This window comes from Citrus sinensis, chromosome 7 (genome assembly GCF_022201045.2).
Source record: "Citrus sinensis cultivar Valencia sweet orange chromosome 7, DVS_A1.0, whole genome shotgun sequence".
Classification (NCBI taxonomy): domain Eukaryota; kingdom Viridiplantae; phylum Streptophyta; class Magnoliopsida; order Sapindales; family Rutaceae; genus Citrus; species Citrus sinensis.
In genome coordinates, this window is record NC_068562.1 from 14,065,621 (window position 1) to 14,088,312 (window position 22,692).

Sequence of the window (22,692 nt, forward strand, 5' to 3'; positions counted from 1 at the left end):
ATGAGCGATGTGATTACAAGGGTTGTAATTGAAGAACAAAAAACAAACGACACGGCTGAGCCAAGTGCAAGGGTAGATTTCGAGGGTGCAAGCTGTTGAAATTGAAGCTCGTGAACTAATGAGAGACAGCTCTCAAGAAATCGAGACTCTATGTCTTGGGGGATATCGTTCGAAGAACTGAAGCAAGTCAAGCTACAAGTTGGCCAAAAAAGTGGCAAAAATGGTACGAGTTTTGGTTGATTTAAAGGTTGAAGGTGCTTTTGATGTGGTGGCTGAAAGGACACCAGGAGCTGCAGTGGATGGAAGACCTAGTGATTTAACAGTTGGTCTAGAATCAACGTTTGATCAAGTTTGGAGTTGCCTTGTAGAAGAAGAACAATCGGAATCATTGGCCTTTATGGCATGGAGGGATGGGTAAAACTACTCTATCAACCCAAATCAATAATAAATTTGTTGATGTGCGGGATGATTTCGATGTTGTGATATGGGCTGTAGTGTCTTACAACTTGATGAGAAGATCCAAGAACAAATCCGTAGAAAATTAGGCCTTGTTGATGATCTATGGGCGAGAAAAGGTCTTGAAGAGAAGACTATGAACATCTTCGGGATTTTAAGCAAGAAGGAGTTTGTTTTGTGTTGAATGATGTGTGGGAGTGAGTTGATTTTAACCCAAATGGGAGTCCCCGTCCCAAACCCAAAACGTATGTCCAAGGTACTTTTCACAACTCGTTTTGTTGAGGTATGTGGCCACAAGGAAGCTCACGAGATGTTCAGAATGGAGTGTTTGAGACATGAAGAGGCTTGGAAATTGTTTCAAATGAAGGTTGGAAAAGAGACAATTGATGATCATTCTGATATTCCCAAACTAGTCGAAATTGTGACAAACGAGTGTGGTGGTTTGCCCCTTGCACTTGTCACCACGGCTCGAGCCATGGCTTACAAGAAAACAGTTGAACCATGCAATTCAATTCTTGCGGAGATCGACCTCTAAATTTTCACGTATGGACTAAAAAGTGTATCCATTTTTAAAGTTCAGTTATGATGATTTGTCAAATGATACAATTAGATGTTATTTCTTATACTGTGGTCTATTTTCGGAATATTTTAGTATTTTAAAAAGAGACTTGATAGATTTTTGGATTGGCGAGGGGTATTTTGACACAAATGATACATACAAGTGGAGCACATAATGAACGGTATTACAATATTGGTGTTCTTAGAAAAGAAGAAGACGGGGAAGGTAGTGTAACATTACACGACGTGATACGTGATATGGCTTTATGGATTGCATATGAACTTGCTGAGGAGGAGGAGAATTTTTGGTTCATGCAGGTGCTCAATTGACCGAAGCACCAGAAGTTAGTAAATAGGAAGGAACAAGAAGGGTGTCATTGAAGGAAAATAAAATTGGGGATCTATGGGAGACCCCTACGAGCCCTCAACTCTTGACTTTGTTTCTTAATATTAATCCATTAAGCATGATCGGTGGTGACCTTTTTCAATTCAAGCCTTGTCTTAAGGTTTTGAACCTATCAAATTCTCCTTGTCTAGAGAAATTGCCATCGAGAATTTCAAGATTAGTTTCTCTACAACATCTTGATCTATCATCGAGTGGCATCCTAGAATTGCCAAAGGAGTTGGGCTTCTTGGGGAATCTTGCATGTTTGAACTTAGAGAACACATCCTCACACGGCACAATTACTCGACAACTAAGATCTAATTTTTCAAAGCCACAAGTACTGAGAATGTTCAGATTCTACGGTAAGGCACAATATATGAAGGCAGATAGTCTGCCGTTTGGTGGCAGTGAATTTTTGGTTGAACAATTGTGTTGTTTGAAACATTTGAACGTGTTTAGCATTACCTTAAAAAGTTCATATGCTCTCCAAAAGTTTCGCATCTCTCAAGTTACATAACTGTATGCGTGGCCTTGAACTTTTTGGGGGTGCATCAAGGCCTAAGTCTGAGCATACAAGGTCACTCGAAGTGTTACCATTAGCAGAAATGAGGCAACTTGATAAGTTGCATATTGCATTTTGCACACGTTTGCAGGAGTTCGAGATTGAGTGTCCAGGAGAAGTAAAAAAAAAAAGAGAAATTCACGGGTTCCACAGCCTTCAAAAAGTGGAACTAAATTTTTGCACAAGATTTAATGGACTTGACATGGCTTATTTTTGCTCCCAACTTCAGGAAAATTGACATCAATCAAAGCTCACATATGGAAGAAATCATCTGTATTGACAGACTGCGCAAAGTTTCAGGAGGATACAAAATTTAAACTCATTTGAGAAACTTGAACTCATTCAGTTTTCAAGAAATATTGAAGAGCATCTATCCAGATGTATTGCCCTTGAAACATCTGAAAGGGATCACAGTAAGCTCCTGCCCAAATCTCAAGAGGCTTTCACTTAATTCGAACAGTGATCAAAGGTGTTGGAGCCAGCTGCAATGGGAGGATGAAGCCACTCAATACGCATTTCTTCCCTGTTTCAAACCTGATGGATGGTGACTTATTTCCGTTATTTCTGTTAAATACTGAAATTTGTTTCACAAAAGCAGGGGACTCAAGCTAGTTTAATTACCGAGGTCGAATTGGGTGTCAGGTAGAAAATTTATATATACCATGTAATTTGGTGAGTTTTTCTTTTGTTTAATAAATGGACTGGATTGGTTTATATTGGATTAAGAAAATTAAATCTATATTTCAATTCTTTGTAATTGAATTTTATATATTTTGATTCAATCTGATCCAAGCACAAGGTAAAAATCATTAAATTTTTATATGTATGGATTAAATGATTTTGCGGCTTTGGTTACATCATATTAAAAATTAATTATTGTCTCTTGCTCAAAATATAATTGCCCCATGATCATATCCATGTATCGACCTTACAAGCCGTTTACGTATATAGTACTGAGTCTTAATGTGATTAGCTATCATGGTCAACCTTTTATCGATTTCAATTACTTGTGATGGCGACACTCGGTCTTCGGACGATTGGTGGGCTGTTATTCTCATAGTTGAAGTTCTCTTTTGAGATACGGGAACTCAAAATTTTACTCTCGAATAAGATCTAATTAAGTGGAGGTAATCTTCATCTCTCATAAAATGTGAGTGGAGCAGATTGTTAAGTAAAAAAAAAAAAAATTAACAATTTAACTAAATAATTATTAAGTCAAAGAAATTTTTTTGATAAAATTGGTCAAATTTGTTAAATTGTCAGAAAATTCGGTGCCTACCAAATAAACTTTGACAATTTTAGAGGATAAGAGCAATAGTGCTACCATGCACTCTTATAAATAGCGAAGAGTTTTTCATTTGTTAGCATCCCACATTTGAGAGCACTTACAAGTGAAGCAATTTGAGAGATTTGATAGGGCTTCTACTTGAGTACTTTAATGAGGATATAATTGAGTGTTTTGGAGTTTTGGAATTTTGAGAATTTTGAGAATTTTTCCTACTTTTGTAAATCTCATTTATTAGTGAATTTATCTTTCAATATTTGCTCGTGAACTTAGACTTTAAGCCGAACCAGGTAAATTATTATCTTCTCTTTTCTTTGTATTTGTTTGTCACCACATTTATATTTCTCTAGAAATCAAAGCCACCATAATATTAACAATTGCTCAATCTGCGCTTCTGCAACACAAGCATTCCTCAAAATTTGTGTGGGTAAAAATTTGGACTGCTTCATAAAATTTAATGCAAACTAATCCTAATAATTGTTTAATTACAAATACTAGTAATTGTCTAATTATAATATCACATCAATGGTTGTCTAATTGTAATATCTGTTGATGCAGAAATCTGGTTTGGTTGTCACCTTGACCAAGTTACTACACCGTCACTTAAATTTGTTTTGATAGGAGACGGTATTTGCTTCCACTTGCTTTGAGCAACTACTAACATCCATAAACACTTCACTCTGACCTCACCTACGATCACAAGAAAAAGTCAGGGGGGCGCCAGATGTTTTTCCGGCGAAAATCTTCCAACACTCAAGTCAGTTATAGATTTCTAGAAGAACTTGTGCTAAAAATCTTCGTGGCTTAATTATGACTATTGGAATCAAATTTTGGTCAATTTGAAGGCTGAAAGGAGTAGCTTTCAATGCATCTCAAAGTTTAAAATATATGACTTCTCGAACAAATCACGCATCTTAAAGAAACATACTTGAAAATTCCTAATACCAATGGGCAATGACCTTAATTCCCACAAGAAAGAAATAATTCCAGAAGAAAAGTTCTAAAATCAAAGAGACAGAGTTTCCCCTCGGTTCAAAGTGTCCTACCTTGATTTGACTTTGTATGGCTTTTATAAGCAGCTGAGTTGGTTGAACGTACCAATCGGGTGATGTTTGGGTGCGTCAGTTATGTGGCGGTTGAGAGGTTGTTACGGTAATCGTCTGGGTGTAGGAATAATGCTTGATTTTCCTGGACAACTCGCCGGTCGATCTTTGACTAAGTCTTTGTAAAGACTTTTTTTTTTTTTTCCAAGTCTTTGTAAAGATCTCAGCTTCTTTTCACAAGTTCCTTGGCAATCCTCGTGCATTCAAGCAGCTGACTATTGTGATTCTCCTTGAGAATTGGTTTGATAATGAGGAGGCCACAACTTGCTCAGGTATATATCAGGCAATAGTGTTTTAACCACCCAAACAATATCAGTGTAACAAAAAAAAAATTACTTGTAATGCCATTGTTTCTCGTCGTTGCCAAGGTCTATCAGAAGAGCAGCATTGGCACGCGAGCTTGAAATAACTATGGGGCATTACAAAATGCATTACTAAAGCTGAGTGAAGCAAGTGACCGTGTGATGACAAGGGTTGCAATTGATGAAGAAGTTAAACAAAAAGAAACGGCTGAGCCAAGTGCAAGTTGTTGAAATTGAAGCTTGTGAACTTTTACGGTATGTTTACTTCATGGAATAGAGAATAAGAATGAAAGAATGAGAAAAAAATCCATGTTTACTTAGCAAAATGTAATTTGGGAATGAGAATAAAATATGTGGGTCCCACACAATTTGGAAATAAAAAATGTGAATCTCATTCCCATGGGAGGGTGAGGAATGAAAATGAGGGAATGAAAATGAAATATATGTTTACTTTAATAGTAACTAAAATAATAAAATTATTAAATAATAATAATAATGTAATTTTTATCTAGATACATGTATAAATATTATTATAAAAATGATATTAATTAATAATAATAATAAATGTTTTTAATGATAATATTAATAAAAATAATAATAACAATAATTAATAGTAACTAAAATAATAAAGTAATAAAATTTAATAATAATAATAATAAATGTTAATAATGATAATATTCATAAAAATAATATTAACAGTAATTAATAATAACTAAAATAATAAATTTAATAAAATATAATAATAATGTTAATAATGATAATATTAATAAAAATAATAATAAATGTTAATAATGATAATATTACTAAAAATAATATTAACAATAATAATAATAATAATAATAATAATAGTAATAATAACAACAATAATGATAATATTGTTAATAATGATAAATTAATTATTTTTATTAATTATTAATACTATGGGTATTTTGGTAAATTGATTCTCATTCCCATTTATTTTGTCAAATAAACACATCAATGACATTCTAGCACATTCACATTCCCATTTATTTTTATCAAGTAAACATTGAAATCTTATTCTCATTTCAGTCCATTCTCATTCCCAGCTCATTCTCATTCCACCTCATTCCCATTCCATAAAATAAACACAAAAAAAGCTCTTTAGGACTTTACAATTTGTTTTTCGGAGGCTATTATTGTTCCAAGAATTACTGCAACTACTCAAGCTACAAATTTGGCGAAACAATGGCAAATATGCATCAAATTTTGGTCGATTTGAAGGCTGAAAGGAGGAGCAGCTTTCAACGCGTCTCAAGTTTAAAATATATGACTTCTCGAACAGATCACGCAGCTTAAAGAAACATACTTGAAAATTCCTTATACCAATGGCCTTAATTTCAAGCCAAAGCAATTACCTTTCGATCCCCTTGAAGCCTTTACAAACAATCAATCTCCAAGTGACTTAAAAAGTACCACTAAGCAGACCTAACAATACCAATTGGCGTGCCACTTGGGCTTATAGCCCAGTGGTGAACCATTACCCTTAAAGTCAAGAATGACTATGAGGGCAATGATTCGAGTTCCCACAGACTCAAACTCTCTCAATTAATTATAATTATGTAGAAATTGCTTATAACGTCTTTCTCCCTTGTGAAATGTGAGTGGAGTAGAGACATCCCTCTCCCATAAGGAGTATTTGGCTGGGCATATACTTCATAGAATAAAAATATAATAATGTAAGTCCCAGATATATATCTTATTGTAAATATCAGTGTAATGATATGTTGTCATTTGTAAATATCTTTGTGTAATACAATAACCTGATGCTTAATCAATTTAAAAAAACAAAAAAAAAATCAATACCAATTGGCACACAGGTGCCAATTAACCCTAGAATCACGTTTACAAAGATTACTCACAATCTAAGTAAATATAAATCGAAATAGTGCTTCGTGGGTATCATCTAATTGAAATGGTAAAAGTTTTTTGTGTGAAAACGAAAAGTTTAGAGTTTGAAATCTACTCATAAGAAGAGTAGGAGACTTAAGTTGTTAGATTAAGTAATGAAAAAACAAAAAATTCAAATTGGAAATTAATATGCTTTGAGATCTCGTTTAGATATCGCAAAAAAAATTATGCTTAATTTGAATTAACTTAAGAGAAAGAATTTGCACGTTTAAACTCAATGAGAAAGTAGCTAAGAAGTTTATAGAGAAAATAGCTAGAAGATAATATGGTTTTCTTATTCTGCAGGGATGTAAGTAATGTAATCTTCAACTCTTGCATGAATTAAATACATTGAATTCACTTAATCATAAATACACAAAAATATTTGATGTAAATCCAACCTTTTACAAATTTTTCTGTACTTTTTCTCTTATCTTATGTTAAATGTGAGTTATTATTATATATAGACTAAAATAAATGCCACCTAACTGTAATTTCAGTCAACATAATCTCACACAACAAACTAAGTAAAAGACCTGTATATTTTTCAATCAGATCTTTTCTTGAATCTTCTCAAGTTGTAAGTCGGTAAAAATATTTGTTGCGGAAATAGCAACATCAAAATTCTTTGATATATTCAGGATCTTGCTGCTGATTTGGGTTAATAAACAACCTTGCCCACTCCTCCCACGCCGCACAATCTTCCCTGGCTAGGACCTCCATCTAGCAACTGTAGCTTCTTGTAACCTCTCTTTCACCCACTGCTTCAGAAACTCTTTGACCCTTTAAAGCATCCTCAAAACTTGCAGCTTGATTACGACTCGCGGTTCTACAAAGCATTTCTGTTTCTGAATCGAAACAAGACTATTTTCGAGCTCCCTTGTATCTGCCATCTGCCTCTCTAGACTGATATGTTATGTCTATGTATACTTTGTTTTTACACACATTTCCAGCAAAGTTGGCTGCGGACACGTTCGAGGAAACTTCAGGTTTCAATATCTTAAATATTGACCGAGGGGTTGCCAAGGAAGGTATCTGATTCTTTAATCTTAGCTGCATTGCTTCCCGTCTTGAACACAAAAGCATGTAAAGAATCCTATGCTAAGCAACATGTGGTCTCAGTTGGGCTTTGTTGATGACATAAATCATTCAACAGTTGCATCTTCAAGTTCAGTACAGACACGTCCCTATCAATTTTCTAAATAACCCCAAAACCCCATAATAATCAATCATTCAACATGTGGGTCATTTGGGCTTTGCTTAGCTTTCAAGGATCTCCTACCACTACTAATCATGTATGATTTGGATGGAATTCTTTTACCATCAGTAGCAAGTTTCATAACAGTAAATATCAACAGGGAAACACAAAAGAAAAAAAAAAAAATTAGATAAGCACAAGATCGGACAAGCACAACAGGCAGTTATATTGAAAAGATGAATTGCAAGTTGCAAAACATGTCATTATCTATATAATAATTACAACTCTCTTGATATTTCCTAAATAGAAAAAAATGAAAATACAAAAAATGAAAAAGCCAAAGAAGGAATGAGGGTTGACCCCAAAGAATCTTGGACAAATGTAGAAACCTGCGAAAAAGGAATCTGGCTGCATCTAAGTTAGGATTTCTACACTACCCCCAGTACCCTCGTGTATTAAAAGAACAAACTCCCGCATCTAGGTTAAGCGGCGAAGGTAATCTGTTTGGTAATTACAATAACTCAACTTGCAACATAGTTAGAACGGACCATTATGTATTATTAAGCATGAGTCCATTGGAGATCTTACTTCTGCTAAATTAGGGGGAAAAAAGAAAAGAATTACCAATATACAACCGACGCTTCTCAGCTTACTCCATATAAATTCCCAGAATCTGAGTCAGGATCGACAGGTAGGTTTAGATCAGGTAGCAAGAAGGAAGATCCGTTACTTCCACGCTCTACCTCAGAAGAACCATGTGGTGGTAATGGCTTGACATCGTTGCAGGCACCATGTGAGGATAAGATCACGCGTGAGGGGTCACAAAGTACTTTCATTTGATAGTGTTGGTTCAATATAGCTTCCTGAGATCCAGAAGCTCTAACTATTTCCATACTCTGTTGTGAAAGAACGTCAAGCTGTATCAAGAAATGAAAGAATTGTTAGATTCAGATGTTCATCACCATCACTCTGACATCACATAGGTCAGGATCCAATTGAATTGAATCAACTACATGCCAAAAACAGAATTATCTATCACTTTTTTAGTAACAAGAATACTACTTTGTCAAACTTGGTGTACTTAATCTGTCAATTCTTTATTACAGACTTTATATGACAAAAAGGTTAGACATGCAATTATTACGACCAATTTATATAAGACATCACAGCTTTAGGGCATTGCTAAAGAGGGAAAAAAAAAATTATATGCTTGGGCACTGCCAGCATAATAAATTAATTGGGCCATAAGTTTTCAAGAGATGCATCTTCCACACTTTACAAGGCATTGGTCAACTAGTCCTAGATGATAACACCCCAACCACCATGATGTGCACACGAAGATCTAATTTTTCATAACAGCCATTCCAGAAACAGATGGTAACCAGAGTCAAATAACACTAGTTGAAGCTTTAGATGGAATGGTAATGTAAAATATCTCCTTAATCAATGTGCAAAGAGTCGTTATCTTCTGTTGTTATTTTTGATCAAAAAGAAAATGTCAAGAAATTATTACATTCCCGCAGTACACCACTGGCGCAATCGAGCATAACTGGTTAATATAACTATAAATCATTAATATAATGTATACTGCAAGCAATAGATCATTTATCATAACATCTCTGCATGCATCTAATTACATATATGATGCAGAGGGGGGGAAAAAAGCCAAAAAGACAAGTTCGAAGCATATCCTGACTCGGAGATCCTAGTATGCTCAGTGAAGTTAAGCCTTTAGTCCAAACTTCTGTCATCAGGACTAATCATGAGATAGTAATGTCAATATAGCAAATAATTTAAAGATCACAATAGTTTCCCTTCCACTGCAATAGAATTCTGTGAGTTGCAGTTAGCAAACAAGGATTCAAGAAAGATAAAAAGGCATTTCAACAACTTAACCGGCAAACATAACGCAGCAGATATGAACGAAGTTTTTTTTATACACCCTATATCTACACAGAAAACTGTAAAAGGAGCAAGAAGGGGGGAAAAAAATAATAGTGTTCTTATCTTACCTTCATTCTTTTCAAGCTTTCATTTTCGGCTCTTTGTTGCTCAAAGGAGAGACGTAAGGTTGCCAATTTCTGTCAGTTACATGAATCAATATTTCTTTACATACAAAATAAAAGCATTTCTTTGCGCACACACACACAAAAGGGAGCTGGAACATACATTTTTCAAATTTCTCCTTTCCTTCAATAGCAAGCCCTCCTCTTCTTTCAGTTCAGCCAATGTCTGCAAGCAACCAAAACTTAAGTTAACAACGAAACATGAATTTAGCCACTAACTCACTACCCAGGAAAGAATGACGACACCGAAACCTTAAGACTCACTAGTCTCATTTGTCAAAGTGCTCAAAACAACCTCCAAATTTTGAAATATATCAACTAAATAGTCTATTCGAAAAGTACTTATGCTGTACTACCAACATCATAGCTAAGCCATGCCATGCCATGCAATTCATCACGTACCTTTTTCTTCCTTGACCTTTTAGCGGCAGTTGTTTCTCCTGTAGCAACAACCTGTACAGCACAAAATAATCGAAACGAACTTAGTGGCCAAACTGATCAAATAAAGCAATATTCCCATAAAATTGTCTAATTGAGCACCCCAAAGAGTAGAATGTATTAAATTCATTAATTATCTGATTAATTAAGATGATCACGGACACACAACTGTAAGCCGTTTGGATCATTTATATCATAAATTTCTGGTGACAGCTCATTGTGCATTAAAGTGCGGGATTCTGGCTAATAATTACACCCATAACCCCGTTTAGTTATCAATCCTACCCCAACACGTGGCTTATAACAAACAAGCTTGATCCCAATAGTTTTGGGCTACGTCACCCAAACCCCACAATAAAGTATCACGTGACTTTCACATGACCCTTACGTCCGTTTCAATTCAACACCTTATAAATTGACTGTTTCAAACTTGTGGACCTGTGGTGTTAAAGTCCAAACCCTAGACGTTGGTCCCAAATTTATCAAACAACAAAAATAAATAAATAATATAACAATGAACATGAACCCTAAAAAATATTCCCCCCAGTATTATTAGTAGTAGATAATGCTAAAAGGGGTTGGCGATACTAACAAGCAACAAGTCAGCTTATGCCATTAATTCGGCGACACTGTGGACCCCACGCCCTCAATTTTTAACCTAAAAAATCACTTTTTTTTTTTAAAGGAACATATAATATAAACTTCTACTTGCTCACTTTCAGTTTTTCAATTTTCACCTCAACAAGTTCTAAGGCATATACGCGAAACAATAATTTGACCACATTTCCACCGATTTAGAACCCCACTCAACACCAAAATGTTACAGTGACAGGCTGTCGCTTCTACGTAACGAGCGCCGAATGAAGCGACTCGCACCCTTTGTGTCCAGGTGGCAAGATTCATGCGCGCCCGCAGGTACACAAAACTGCGGCTTACCGTACTGGACTGGTTCCCTTCTTTGTCAAAAAAACATAAAAAGTGGCACAACCACTAACAACATTACACCAAACTATACGCAGACCTATTTTGCTACAAAAACACGCCACCGATTAAACAAGCTTTGAAAATCACTTGACCAAAATGACCTCCAAAATAATAAAGCAGGCTTGACTCTTGTTGGTGGCAATTCCGCCAATTTATGGAAACTTCATCTGACCAATGAAACTATTGGCTCCGACAGTGGCTTCGATTCTGGGACAGTTAGCAACTTCCGAATTACCAAAGTATCCTCACCTAGAAGGGCGTTTTGGTCTTTTCGGATATGAGAAAATCAGAAATGATATGACGCGGCGGCATTTAGAATAATGAAATTGGCAAGGAAAATTACGTGACCCCATGCGCTGAATGGAAGTCACCAAATTTTTCATAAAATAATAAAACAACAAATAAAATAAAACAAAAGTGGAAAGTCAAAAATCGAAGACGGCTGGCCGGCGACCGGAGTATATACCGATCCATTAGAGATTCACGAGATACATCCCATGCAGACAGCAGGAAGGGCAAAAGCGTCACAATGATAGAAGAATAATGAGATACTAGTACTCCAGACAAGAAACCAAAATCTGACAGATGTAACAAAACTCAAAATCCATCGAGGTAATTATCGTAGTTTAGAGGGTCCTTTTCGTCCCAACAAAATCCACCAAAACTGACACCAACTGAAATCGAGCCACCGAGTCAAAAATAAAGCACAAAACCGCCGGTGACTCGAAATGAGAAACACACACAAAAATACGCAAAAACAAACCTTAGATCTCGCGTTGTCAATGGGTTTGGACGGCTTGCTGGATTCCTCGAAGCCGCCGTCAGCGGCACCGCCGCTGACTGACGTGGCGCCGCTCCACGAAAGCGGCGTGGTGGGGCTGGCACGTGCCGCGTCGCCCTTTTTTCTCCGGACCTTCTGTCTGGAGCGGCGCTGACGCACGCTCCACTCGAGCTGGAGAACCGGGGCGGCGCCCTTCTTACGAGGAGCCAGACGCGGCGCGGGACGTGGCTCGGCCTGGTGAAGGCGTAACAGCATCTCGACGACGATGGAGTCGTCGGACATGGCAGTCTTGACCCACTCTTCCTCTTCAGTCATGTTGATGTTATTATATCTTCTGTGTTGGTTGCTTGCGTTGTTTGTTTTGTGTGGAAAGTGAAAGAGGAAATGGAAAATGAGAGAGAAAATGTGAGAGAGAGAGAGAGAGAGAGAGAAAATCGTTGTATGAGGAAATAAATGGAGAGGTTTTATATGTGGTGTTATGGAGAGAGAAAAGGGAGATGCTTTGTTGACAAGCTTTTTCCTTTTTTCGTTTTCGGATTTTTCTTTAATTTTACGTATCGAGTTTGGGAATTTTATCAAATCACTCCTTATATTTATTGTTAATATCTACTAAAACAAATTTCATGCATTTCTAATTACACCACAAAGATCAAACAATGAATCACTGATTCCATATCATGCTCTCCAACCTTCTAGTTTGTTTTATTAAAGTTTATTAAAAGACATAAAAAATCAGGGGCATGTGTTTTCTTTGTATTTAAAAATAAAAATCTAAGCCAATTCGTTTCTCTTCATTGATACCCTCCATATATTTTTTTGATTTTAGTCATTTTTTAAAATTTAAAATAAATAAAAATTGATTAGTTCATATTTTTTAAATTAAAATTAAATTAATTTTAAATTAATTATGATGGAGAATGATTTAGTTTAGGTTAGTTTAAATATTCACTCTGAGATAGAAATGATATTAATACCCAACTTCCCATTGATATTTTTGTGTTAAAAATATGTACACAGGATCTATAATATCAACAGAAGGGTCAATCTGAAATTCGTTTTAAAAGTTTTGACTTGATCGTGATTTCTGTAAACAATACGGGTAATTTTGATAATTACGCTGTTGAGTACTCGATTTCTTGACCTTTGGTAATGGGTTCAGTCGGAGAGCACGTGGCAGTGACCAACTATGGACTCTGGCTTTGTATTTTGGATTACAGGATTAGTTGAGAAGAGGCGATGCACGCGCGAAGAGTGAGCGTGATGAGGAGAGTGATTGGAGAAGCTTTGCGATGAATGGTGGTGTGTCAGTTATTCTTATGTGGCACGTGTTCCGTGAGCGGAGCCTAGTTTTAAAGTACGGTAATAAATCTATTTGTTTGAAGTTGTATTTTTTCTTTTTCTTTTTTCTTGGTTTTTCCTGAAAACAGCAAAAGTTTGTGCATTTAAGGTGATGTTAAATATGACACGGACGAAATCTGGAAGGATTGGTCGCAGTGGATTTTTTTGTCTTACGTTAGTTAATTAATTATGCTTATTACAAATCAATTCAATTCAATTGAAACACAATCTTCCTTATTTGACTTATTTAACAAGAATATTAAAATGGGTTTATCAGATTTTAGTCCAACTATGGGCAAAATAAATTAAGGTTTATTAATTTTTTTTATTTGATATGAACTCCAATTAGGTGATTACGATACAAATTATTAATCATGGAAAAAGTGTTTTATAAAATCGGAATGTTATGAGTCTTGGTTGCTCTAATTTTACGTGGTGAGATTACCTCGGAAGGCTGTTCTTGTCTTCTTAAGGATGCTTGGATTTTCTCAAGTATAGAATTATTAATTAGTATCTTGATTTTTTTATATTTCTTTTTTCCCCTCTATTTTTATTTTTAATAAATTTACCAAAATTTATTAAAAAAATAAAGTATACCAAAATTGCATGGATACGTATTTCTAAAAGATAGTTTGAGTGTCCAAATAGTCTAAAAAACAAGATAAAATCAATATGAGGGCAATGCATTTATTTCAAAACTTAAATTAATAGGATTAACATTTAAAAAAATTATGATGTCTAATCTTCTCATAATACTGAGGAAAGATTTGTCATGGGGAATGGAATTTATAATAAAAAAATATTATTTACATCTTTCTCAAAGTTAATTTTGTTATGAATACCCTCACTCGGTTTTTATCAATATTAGTGGTAGTATATATATCATAAACAAGATTAATTATACCCAAAATTCAATATTTTGGTTAGACAATTCATTAATTTTTAATTTAATTAATGTTCATAAACATGTTTTTTTTAGAAGAATGTAATTCTTTCATTAATTCAAACAACACTATCAAATACATTCATAATTTCTATTGATATTGTTTCGAACCATATAGTAGAAATGTTTTCTCCTAAAGCGGATTTTGCTAAATAATGGGCATAAGCATTATAGTTTCTAAGTAATAATTGGAATTTAACATTTTGGAAATCTCTTTTCTAGTTTTGGATCTCTGAAATTATTCAAAATATTTCTGCTTTGTTGCCCTTTGTGCGGAAATTGTTGAGTGGCTTATAGGTGGCAAAAGAAGTAGATGATATTTTCCCATAATTGAGTCTTTTTTATACCAGCAGCTCGTACTTTACCATCCGAGTCTTTTTATAATTGCTCTCAGTCATGTTGTTTAGTCCTTGCTACAAATAATTGCATCTACATTAATCTTTAAGACATTTTACGGGAGAAGATGTCCATTATTGTTGTTTTTCCTTTCTGGTGTTGTTAATATGTGACAATCTTTTTTCCACGCTCTTTGATAAGTTTCCAAAACTAATTCTATCTTGGCTGCTAAAATTCTTAGGTCTATTTTCTTTCTTTCAAAGATAAATTTGTTTCTTATATACCACACAACCCAACAGTAAGTCACTACAAGGTTAATACCAACTTCCCTAGATTGGTGCACATGTACTAGATAGTGCTAAGAATGTCTTAATTTGGAACATTTTGGTGTTGAACTGTTAAAGGAGCTAATACCTAAATCTTCCTTGTTGTTTTACAACCTAGCAAAGCAGGGCCTATGGTTTCGACACTTCTGCTACATCTTTGACAAATTTGGTCTTGCAAACTCTTTATTTTCCATAAGTTTCCAGTGGTTGGTGATATTTTTGTTGCCCTTCATATGAAGATTTTAATCTTTTCAGCTAACTCTAAAGACCAAAGAGAATTCTATTGCTTAGAGGTGTTATTTGAGCTGTTGAACACACTTCAACACTTGAATTTGAGCGCTAGCTAGTTACCACTTTGAAATGAGTACTCTCCCCTTTTATCAAATTGCCACATCACTTCATCTTCTTGTTGTCTTCTTGGTAAAGGAATCTCGAGGATTACTTCTATACTTAAGCATAAAATGTTGATTCAACTTGTTTGCATCCATCTATTATCTATATCTATCAGATCAACCATAATAATTTCAATTAGGAAAGTTGTTGGTGCTAGTTTGAATGTGTTTGGCCTTGATAGCCAGCTATCTTTGTGTACAAGGATCTTTTTGCCATTTCCTGTATGCCATCTAGCTCTTTTCTTAATGACTTGCCTTTCCCATAGAATGCTTCTCCCTGTAAAAGATGGATTAAACTTGCATTAGCATTTAAAAAGGTTGAATTCTATAGTATTTTGCTTGCAAAACTCTGGAAACAAGAGAGTTACGAAACTGAAGTAGTTTCTATCCTTGCTTAGCCACTAATACTTGTTTGAAGCTCGTCAGATCTCTATCCTCATTTGCTTTTTGCATGACTTAGCTTGTCCCACCTTGCCAAGTGAATTTGTACTTGTCTTTCTTTGATCCCCATTAGAACTTTGCAATAACTCTTTAAATATTTTCACATAATCCTCTTGGAAGCTTGAATATGCTCATGACATATGCTGGAATAGCTTGGACTACTGCTTTAATAAGAATTCCCTTGCCTTCTCTAGGGAACATCTTGTGTTGCCAGCTTGATATTTTACTTAACACCTTGAGCTTGATATCACTAAAAAAACTCATATTCTTTCTACCTATCATGATAGGAGACCTAAATATTTTTGACACCACATTTAGCTTGAAAATACTCTTGATTGCTGCAATCTGTCCCTTGGAATCCTATTGATTAGTATAAAAAAAAATTTGATTATCGAGCGATATAAATATTATTTTGTGCTTATATTATAATTTATATTTGTGTTTATGCAATATATTAGGAATTGTTATTTAATTTTGTGTATTTTTGTGTATTTATTAGGTAAAATGTTAAATTTGTGTAATTCAAGACTCCAAACAGATAAATGGATTACAAATTTGGATTACAGAGGTCCGAAAACCTTAGGATAAATCAAAACCAGCTTAAAATTGAGATTATGCAAAAGAGTTGATTTTTTTTGTTGACTGAGTACTGATTGGATTATAAAATGAGCTTACAATAAATATGAGTGCATTGAATAGCTGGCAATTTTGACTAAATCTCCACCGTTTATAATTCAATGGCCACGATGTGCCACGTGGCAATGGTTGGTGAAGCAAGTTATAGGATCTAAATCTTTGTATTCGGGTCGTCCTGATCCACCAATTAACCTGTCAAATCTCAACCGTTCTTTGGCCGAATCAAACGCGTCAAATGATGCCACGTGTAATGTTGACTTTTAAAGTTTGACCAGTTGTTGGATTGTGTTCAAGGATGGCAAAAAAATCCAGACTCGGACCGGACCCAGATAAACTCGGATGATCCGGTCCGGGTTCAACCTGTACAGCATTTAAAAAATATGTGGATCCGATATTCATTTTTTAAAACCCGAACATATTCGGGTTCGGTTCCGGTTCCCGATTCAGCTGAACCCATATGTCCGGAACCCAGGCTCAGATATATTTATCTTTAATATAAATATAAAAAAAATTGGAAAAAGAACAAAACCAACCCTAGTTTACACTTTTGGCTTTTAACTCATCATAGCCGCCACCATTTCATTTCTTTTTCATCTCCCAAATTCATCAATTCATAGCCACCGCCATTTCCTCTCCTTTTCATTTCCCAAACTCACCAATTTAAATCATCATCATCAAATCGTCATCAATCATCATCAAATCGTCATTAATCATCACCAACAGCTTGAATTCTCAGTAGCTCCTAAACTCATTCATGGTTACTGCTGGCGGCAGAATATCACGCACACGAAGTGAAGGATTGGGATTCACTGACGTAGACGAAGCAATGACCAACTGTACAAATTTACTAGATTTTCATTCCCCGTCGCCATTTGTGTTCTATTTTGCTATTAATTTAGCTTTTGTTTTATGATGACAAGCTGACAATCACAAAATTTGGGTTTTTTTTTGGCACTTTTGCTTCATTATTTTGTTATATTCTTTAATCAATTTCTTCTGTTTGATTTAAATATTACTTCTATCTTCACATTGAAGCAATCGGTGATGGAAAAAAGTTGCAAGTTGAACACTGCAGTGCCTTAACTCTATTTTTACATTCTAAAACAAGCTTAAAAATGGTGCCAATCCGGGTTCAAAACCCAGATTTCGGAAACTCGGATTTTTTCGAGTTGAACCCAGTACGCACCCGCATTTTTAAAATCCGGATTTATTTCCGGATCCGGAATGACAAATTGTCATTCGGGTTCAGAACCAGAACGGACGAACTCAGACCCGGACCCGGGTTTTGCCATCCCTAATCGTGTTCTAATGGTTGTGAGGAGCGCATGCATAAAGCTTATGATATGCCACAAAACACTGGATTATGAATTTATTTTTCTATAAATAAATCCTTATTTTTATGTTTTTTATCATCTCTCTTCTTCTCAATTTCTCTCAATATCCCTGTAATTTTGTTTTTCAAGTGTGTTTTTAATATTTTGTATAATTATTTTTATAAATAAATTTAGTTTTATTTTCAATTTTAGTTGTTTTTTATTACTTTTAATTATAAGTAATTTAATTTTAATAATTATTTTTATTTCAATTATGCTTAACTAAATAATAATAGTTAGGGTAAGGTGAAACTCTTAGGAAATAAATATGATTTAATCAAATTCTATTTTTAATTTATAAATTAAATTATTTTCTAATTAATTTTATACATATTCTATATTTTGAAATTTTGATTTATTGTAGACAAACAAGGGAGTTTGCCACAATAAATTCTTAATATCTTAATATAAGGTATTGTAAAATGGTATTTTGATTTATTGTAGACAAACTAGAGATGGCAAAACCCCGGGCCGGGTCCGGGTATTGCCATGACCGGACCCTGCCCGGATGTAACCGGTCCGGGTCCGGGTCCGGGCCGAATTTTAATTCGGGTACCTGAATTTTATATTTTTTAATATTTTATGTGTATATATTTTTTATTTTTTGGTAATTTTATAAGTTTTAAATTTATTTCAATAAAATTTGACATGAAAATATAAACTTTAAGTGTTTAAAATTATATATATATATATAATAAATGAGTCAAATAAATATAAAATATTTAAAATAATATATATTTTATAATTTTTTTAATAAAATCCGGTTCCGGGTTTATCAAGTGATGCCCAAGACCGACCCGGCCCGCAACGCCCGGGTACGGTCCGGGTCCGGACCAGGCGGGTATTTTTGCCATCTCTAAGACAAACAAGCGAATTTGCCACAATAAATTCTTAATAGCTTAATATAAGGTATTGTAAAATGGTATTTTGATTTATTGTAGACAAATTAAATTTTGGCACAATAAATACTTAATCCATAATAAAATTAATGGGAAAATAATAATAATTTATATAATTAATCTTTTGGGAAATAAATCTAAAAAAAATGACAAAAAGAATTTGTTAAATTTTATTTACTACTAAGAGTGGATCTATAACCCTAACTAATTTAATTTCATAGTTTCATTTAAATTAAATTGTATAAATTTTATTTTCATTTTTAGATAAAGTAAAATAAACAAAGTAAATATTTTTTCTGTGGATCGACCTCGGACTCACCGAGTTATAATATAACAAGATATTTTTATACTTGAGAGTTAGAAATAACTTTTAAGTTGTGTCACCTGTCACTGAAAAACATGAATGATTTCTCGAAATTGAAAATCTGCCAGATGCCCTTGGATAGCAATCAAAAATCACCTTCAAATGCTTACAATCAGCTAGTAATGTTCTTTGAAGACTAAGCTATTATCTGCAAAAAGCAGATGAGATATAGTGACAACTTTGTAAATCTCATGTCTCTAATCCACTATTTCCTTTCTGCCTGCATGAATAAATTTGAAAAAATTTTTGCACACATAATGAAAAGATATGGGGAGATAGGGTAACATTGTCTTAGACTTCTCTTAGGATGAATTAAGTTTTTTGGGGTTCATTGATTATTACTGAAAAAGAAGCAATAGTAATGCAGGTCATTATCAAATTTATCAGTTTATGGTAACATAAACATGCTTTTTGGACTTTCAAGAATAAGAATTTTATGTCATTAAAGAAATGTAATCCTTGGAATAATTGGAGTTACTAGAAGCATGAGGCTAGCGTGGCAAAACTTATAGTCACAACATTAATGCTAGGGTGGCTCAAGGACCATGCATGTTTCTGTATGCAGATATTTTGAGTCAAAAAATAGAAGATTGAATGGTCCGCAAATAATTTGATTCAACAATTGTTGTAAGTCAACCTTACATACATTGACATTATTTCTATGTTACCATAGTTTTGACAAGGTAAATGACAACCCTTCATTTTTTATTTTGAGCATTTTTTTTTTGTAGAAAATGCAATATAAAAGTAGATCGAGTTACAAATGTTAACAAGAAAGGCATTTAATACATGATTGTGACTATAACAATTCATAGGCATTTTACTGTCTAATGGTTAGATTTGATTTACATTATGATAATCTGACAATGTGCAAGACTATAGATTACGATACACTTGAGGTACTATAACTGAACCTTTATGTATATATTTTTGGGATGTAAATTTATAATTAATAATGTGACACAAATCAACAACTATCATATATAAAATAATTTTTTAATAAATTAGGTATTTCCCTTTTTTATTTATTATTATTATTATTACTATTGCGACTATTATTATTATTGTTGTAGTTGTTATTTACACAAAAGTTTATACCTTGTACACATTGATGATAACATACAATTAAAATTTGTGATAGAAAATTTTGAGAAGTATGATGAAAAGTTGAATAATATAATGAAACATAAATTGTTTAAAATAAAGTAATGGATGAGTGACAAGTTACATCACATCAATTCATATAACAAAATTTGTTTCTTATTTATTTATTTTTTTGCAGCATGATCCCTCATGTACAAATACAGCAAAGAGACCGAATAATTTACCCTCGTAACTTGGAAGGAAGTCTTGAAATGCCTCACGATTGATGTTGGATGAAAAAGTTTGTTTGAACGTTCAAATTGCAAATTTGCAAGGTCTGAATGTATTAAACAACTAAAATAATGTACTCGTCACCCAAGAAACAAAGGGAAGAAAAGTTAAGGTGTCAAACGAGATATAAAATAAGACAAAACAAAAGGAAACAAAATACAGTTACCTTCATATAATCTATGGCATACTAAATGAGACTTATTTGAACATTTTCAATCCAATGCGTACAAATAAGTGGTACATAGTACATACTACATTCTAGACAGCAAGGCATGATATATAATTAAATAATGAATAAAAAAGTGAGAATAATGGATTAAAAATTAACTCCTTTCTCCTTGTAGATGGAGTTGAAATTCAAATCTTTTACACCATCTAGAAAGTTTGAGAATCTTTTATACCATCTAAAAAAATTTGATTAATGATAAATATTCTAAAATTTTATTACAAATGATGTGTCTTGGGATGCATCATTTATAAGGTAGTTGATATTTTTTTAGAATAAAATTTATCAACTAATAAATGAATGGCACATGAAATAAAATTTTAGAATAAAATTTTATAAGTTAGAACTAAATAACATTTCATTAGTAGAACCTATTGAAGAACAGATAGACATAAATTACAACACCTTCTCTAATCACAACTCATCGGACACTTTTGTGCTTAATCTATATCAGTGCTGATCCTATAAAGTAAATTTGTAGATATGCAATTATCATTTTCATTTCGGTTTCATTTCCTATGTATAAACTGAAAACTTAAAATTTTTTTTCTTTTATAAAAGGATTGACATGTGACCTCTAAACTGAGTTCAAATTAATTTTTAATTTCTACATTCTTTTTATCATTCGAACTCAAATAGTCAGTTAAATAAAACTGTTTGAACATATTCCGACCATCGCAAGCAGGATACTTATTTAGCAATATTAAAAATATCAACATTGTATTCTGTTAGTCTAACTAATAACATACATGGTCGTACTTAATGATCATGCCTCATCAGCTCCTTTAAACAGAATCCATTATTTATAAGTGCAATATTACCTTTAAAAAAAAACAATATTAAGATATTTTGAGACGTGAACTAAATTATAATACAGTACAGTACAAGGCACTGGTTTGGATCGTACTTTTGCCACTACCATTGCCACCCAGATTTCGAACTGAGTAGATGCTGCCGTGTCAACAATTTGATTGGTGCGTGCAAAACGCTCGAATGACGCGCGTGGCTCTAAGTTCCCATCTACATTTAATCTGTTACGTATGAAGAGCGTGACTGACTGCCCAAACCCACTGACCCCTATTATCCCCCACTTCTTGATGTTGCTCCTCTTTTACCTTCTCGCAAGTGGCGTCCGTGTCGGACGGTTCCGCACGTGTGAGGAAGTTGCGTTTATCCGTTTGCACGTGTTTGCGAGGGTCCAGTCCGCGTTTTATTTTAGCTTTGATGCGTTTTTCTTGTGACGGGGGGTTATGAGACCGGGTGTCGTTATACTTGGAAACGGAAGCTTGTGAAAGGGCACGAAGTTTCAAAAATTCCTCTTGATTTTACAAATGTGTTAGATGATAAAAAGGTCAATTGGTTGTGATTCTTTGGTCAAAAGTCAAAACTTTCGCCTCTGATTCCACAAACGATTGCAATTCAAATTAGGGATGAAAAAAAATGTCCACAAAGATTAAACAACAAAGAAAAAAAAACAGTCGTTCACTCTAAATTTATTTTACTATAAAAATATTATAAAAATTTAAATTTATTTGATATTTTACTTATTATTCATAATGTGTATCAATTGTTTACTAAAAAAAATAAAATTACCTCTATAAAATAAATATTAGTATAATTTGTGTTTACCTTTGTTTGTCGTTTTATAAGAATAGTTATGTATTTTTGGTAGATAGTTTATACAATTTGCATATATAAGGTGTAGAATTGAATAAATTCAAAATTTTCTAATACATTTAAAAATGGAGTAAACTTAGGGTGGATAGCTGATGATTTTCCTAACAAAAATGAGAATAAAATAACGAAATGATTTTATTTATTAACTCAAAAAAGGCAAGACTGAGAAAGATTGTTCCTTGCTCAATAGATAGTTTTTTGTTATAATTTCTATATATATTTTCTTATGCATTTCTTTTGTTTCTATTTCAAAATTTTAATTGGGAAAATTCTATTAAAACATAAAAGCTTGTCTTCTAGTATTTCACTATTCAAAAAATTGTAGATCAATTTTTTTAGAA

At 33.6% G+C, this 22,692-nt stretch overlaps 2 protein-coding genes across 2 annotated transcripts; one reads left to right on the plus strand and one right to left on the minus strand.

Moving 5' to 3' along the window:
* Positions 1-673: 673 nt before the first annotated feature.
* LOC107176840 (probable disease resistance protein At1g52660) lies at positions 674-991 on the plus strand. Its single transcript, XM_052431306.1, has one exon. It carries the CDS (start codon positions 674-676, stop codon positions 989-991), a length of 318 nt encoding a protein of 105 aa, XP_052287266.1.
* Positions 992-7,966: 6,975 nt separating this feature from the next.
* Positions 7,967-12,480, minus strand: LOC102625653 (uncharacterized). Its single transcript, XM_006465202.4, has 5 exons — positions 12,009-12,480; positions 10,226-10,276; positions 9,927-9,989; positions 9,770-9,838; positions 7,967-8,674 (listed from the first exon to the last, which is right to left on the minus strand). The coding sequence occupies exons 1-5, from the start codon at positions 12,339-12,341 to the stop codon at positions 8,402-8,404; spliced, it is 789 nt and encodes a 262-aa protein (XP_006465265.2). The 5' UTR covers positions 12,342-12,480; the 3' UTR covers positions 7,967-8,401.
* Between the last annotated feature and the right edge of the window lie 10,212 nt (positions 12,481-22,692).

Coding starts and splice junctions, on each gene's coding strand:
- LOC107176840 (XM_052431306.1), top strand. CDS start 674: ATGGGAGTCCCCGTCCCAAACCCAAAACGTATGTCCAAGGTACTTTTC.
- LOC102625653 (XM_006465202.4), bottom strand. CDS start 12,341: ATGACTGAAGAGGAAGAGTGGGTCAAGACTGCCATGTCCGACGACTCC. Junction 9,839..9,926: donor AAAGGAGAAATTTGAAAAAT/GTATGTTCCAGC, acceptor TGTAACTGACAG/AAATTGGCAACCTTACGTCT. Junction 8,675..9,769: donor AAAGCTTGAAAAGAATGAAG/GTAAGATAAGAA, acceptor TTCTTGATACAG/CTTGACGTTCTTTCACAACA.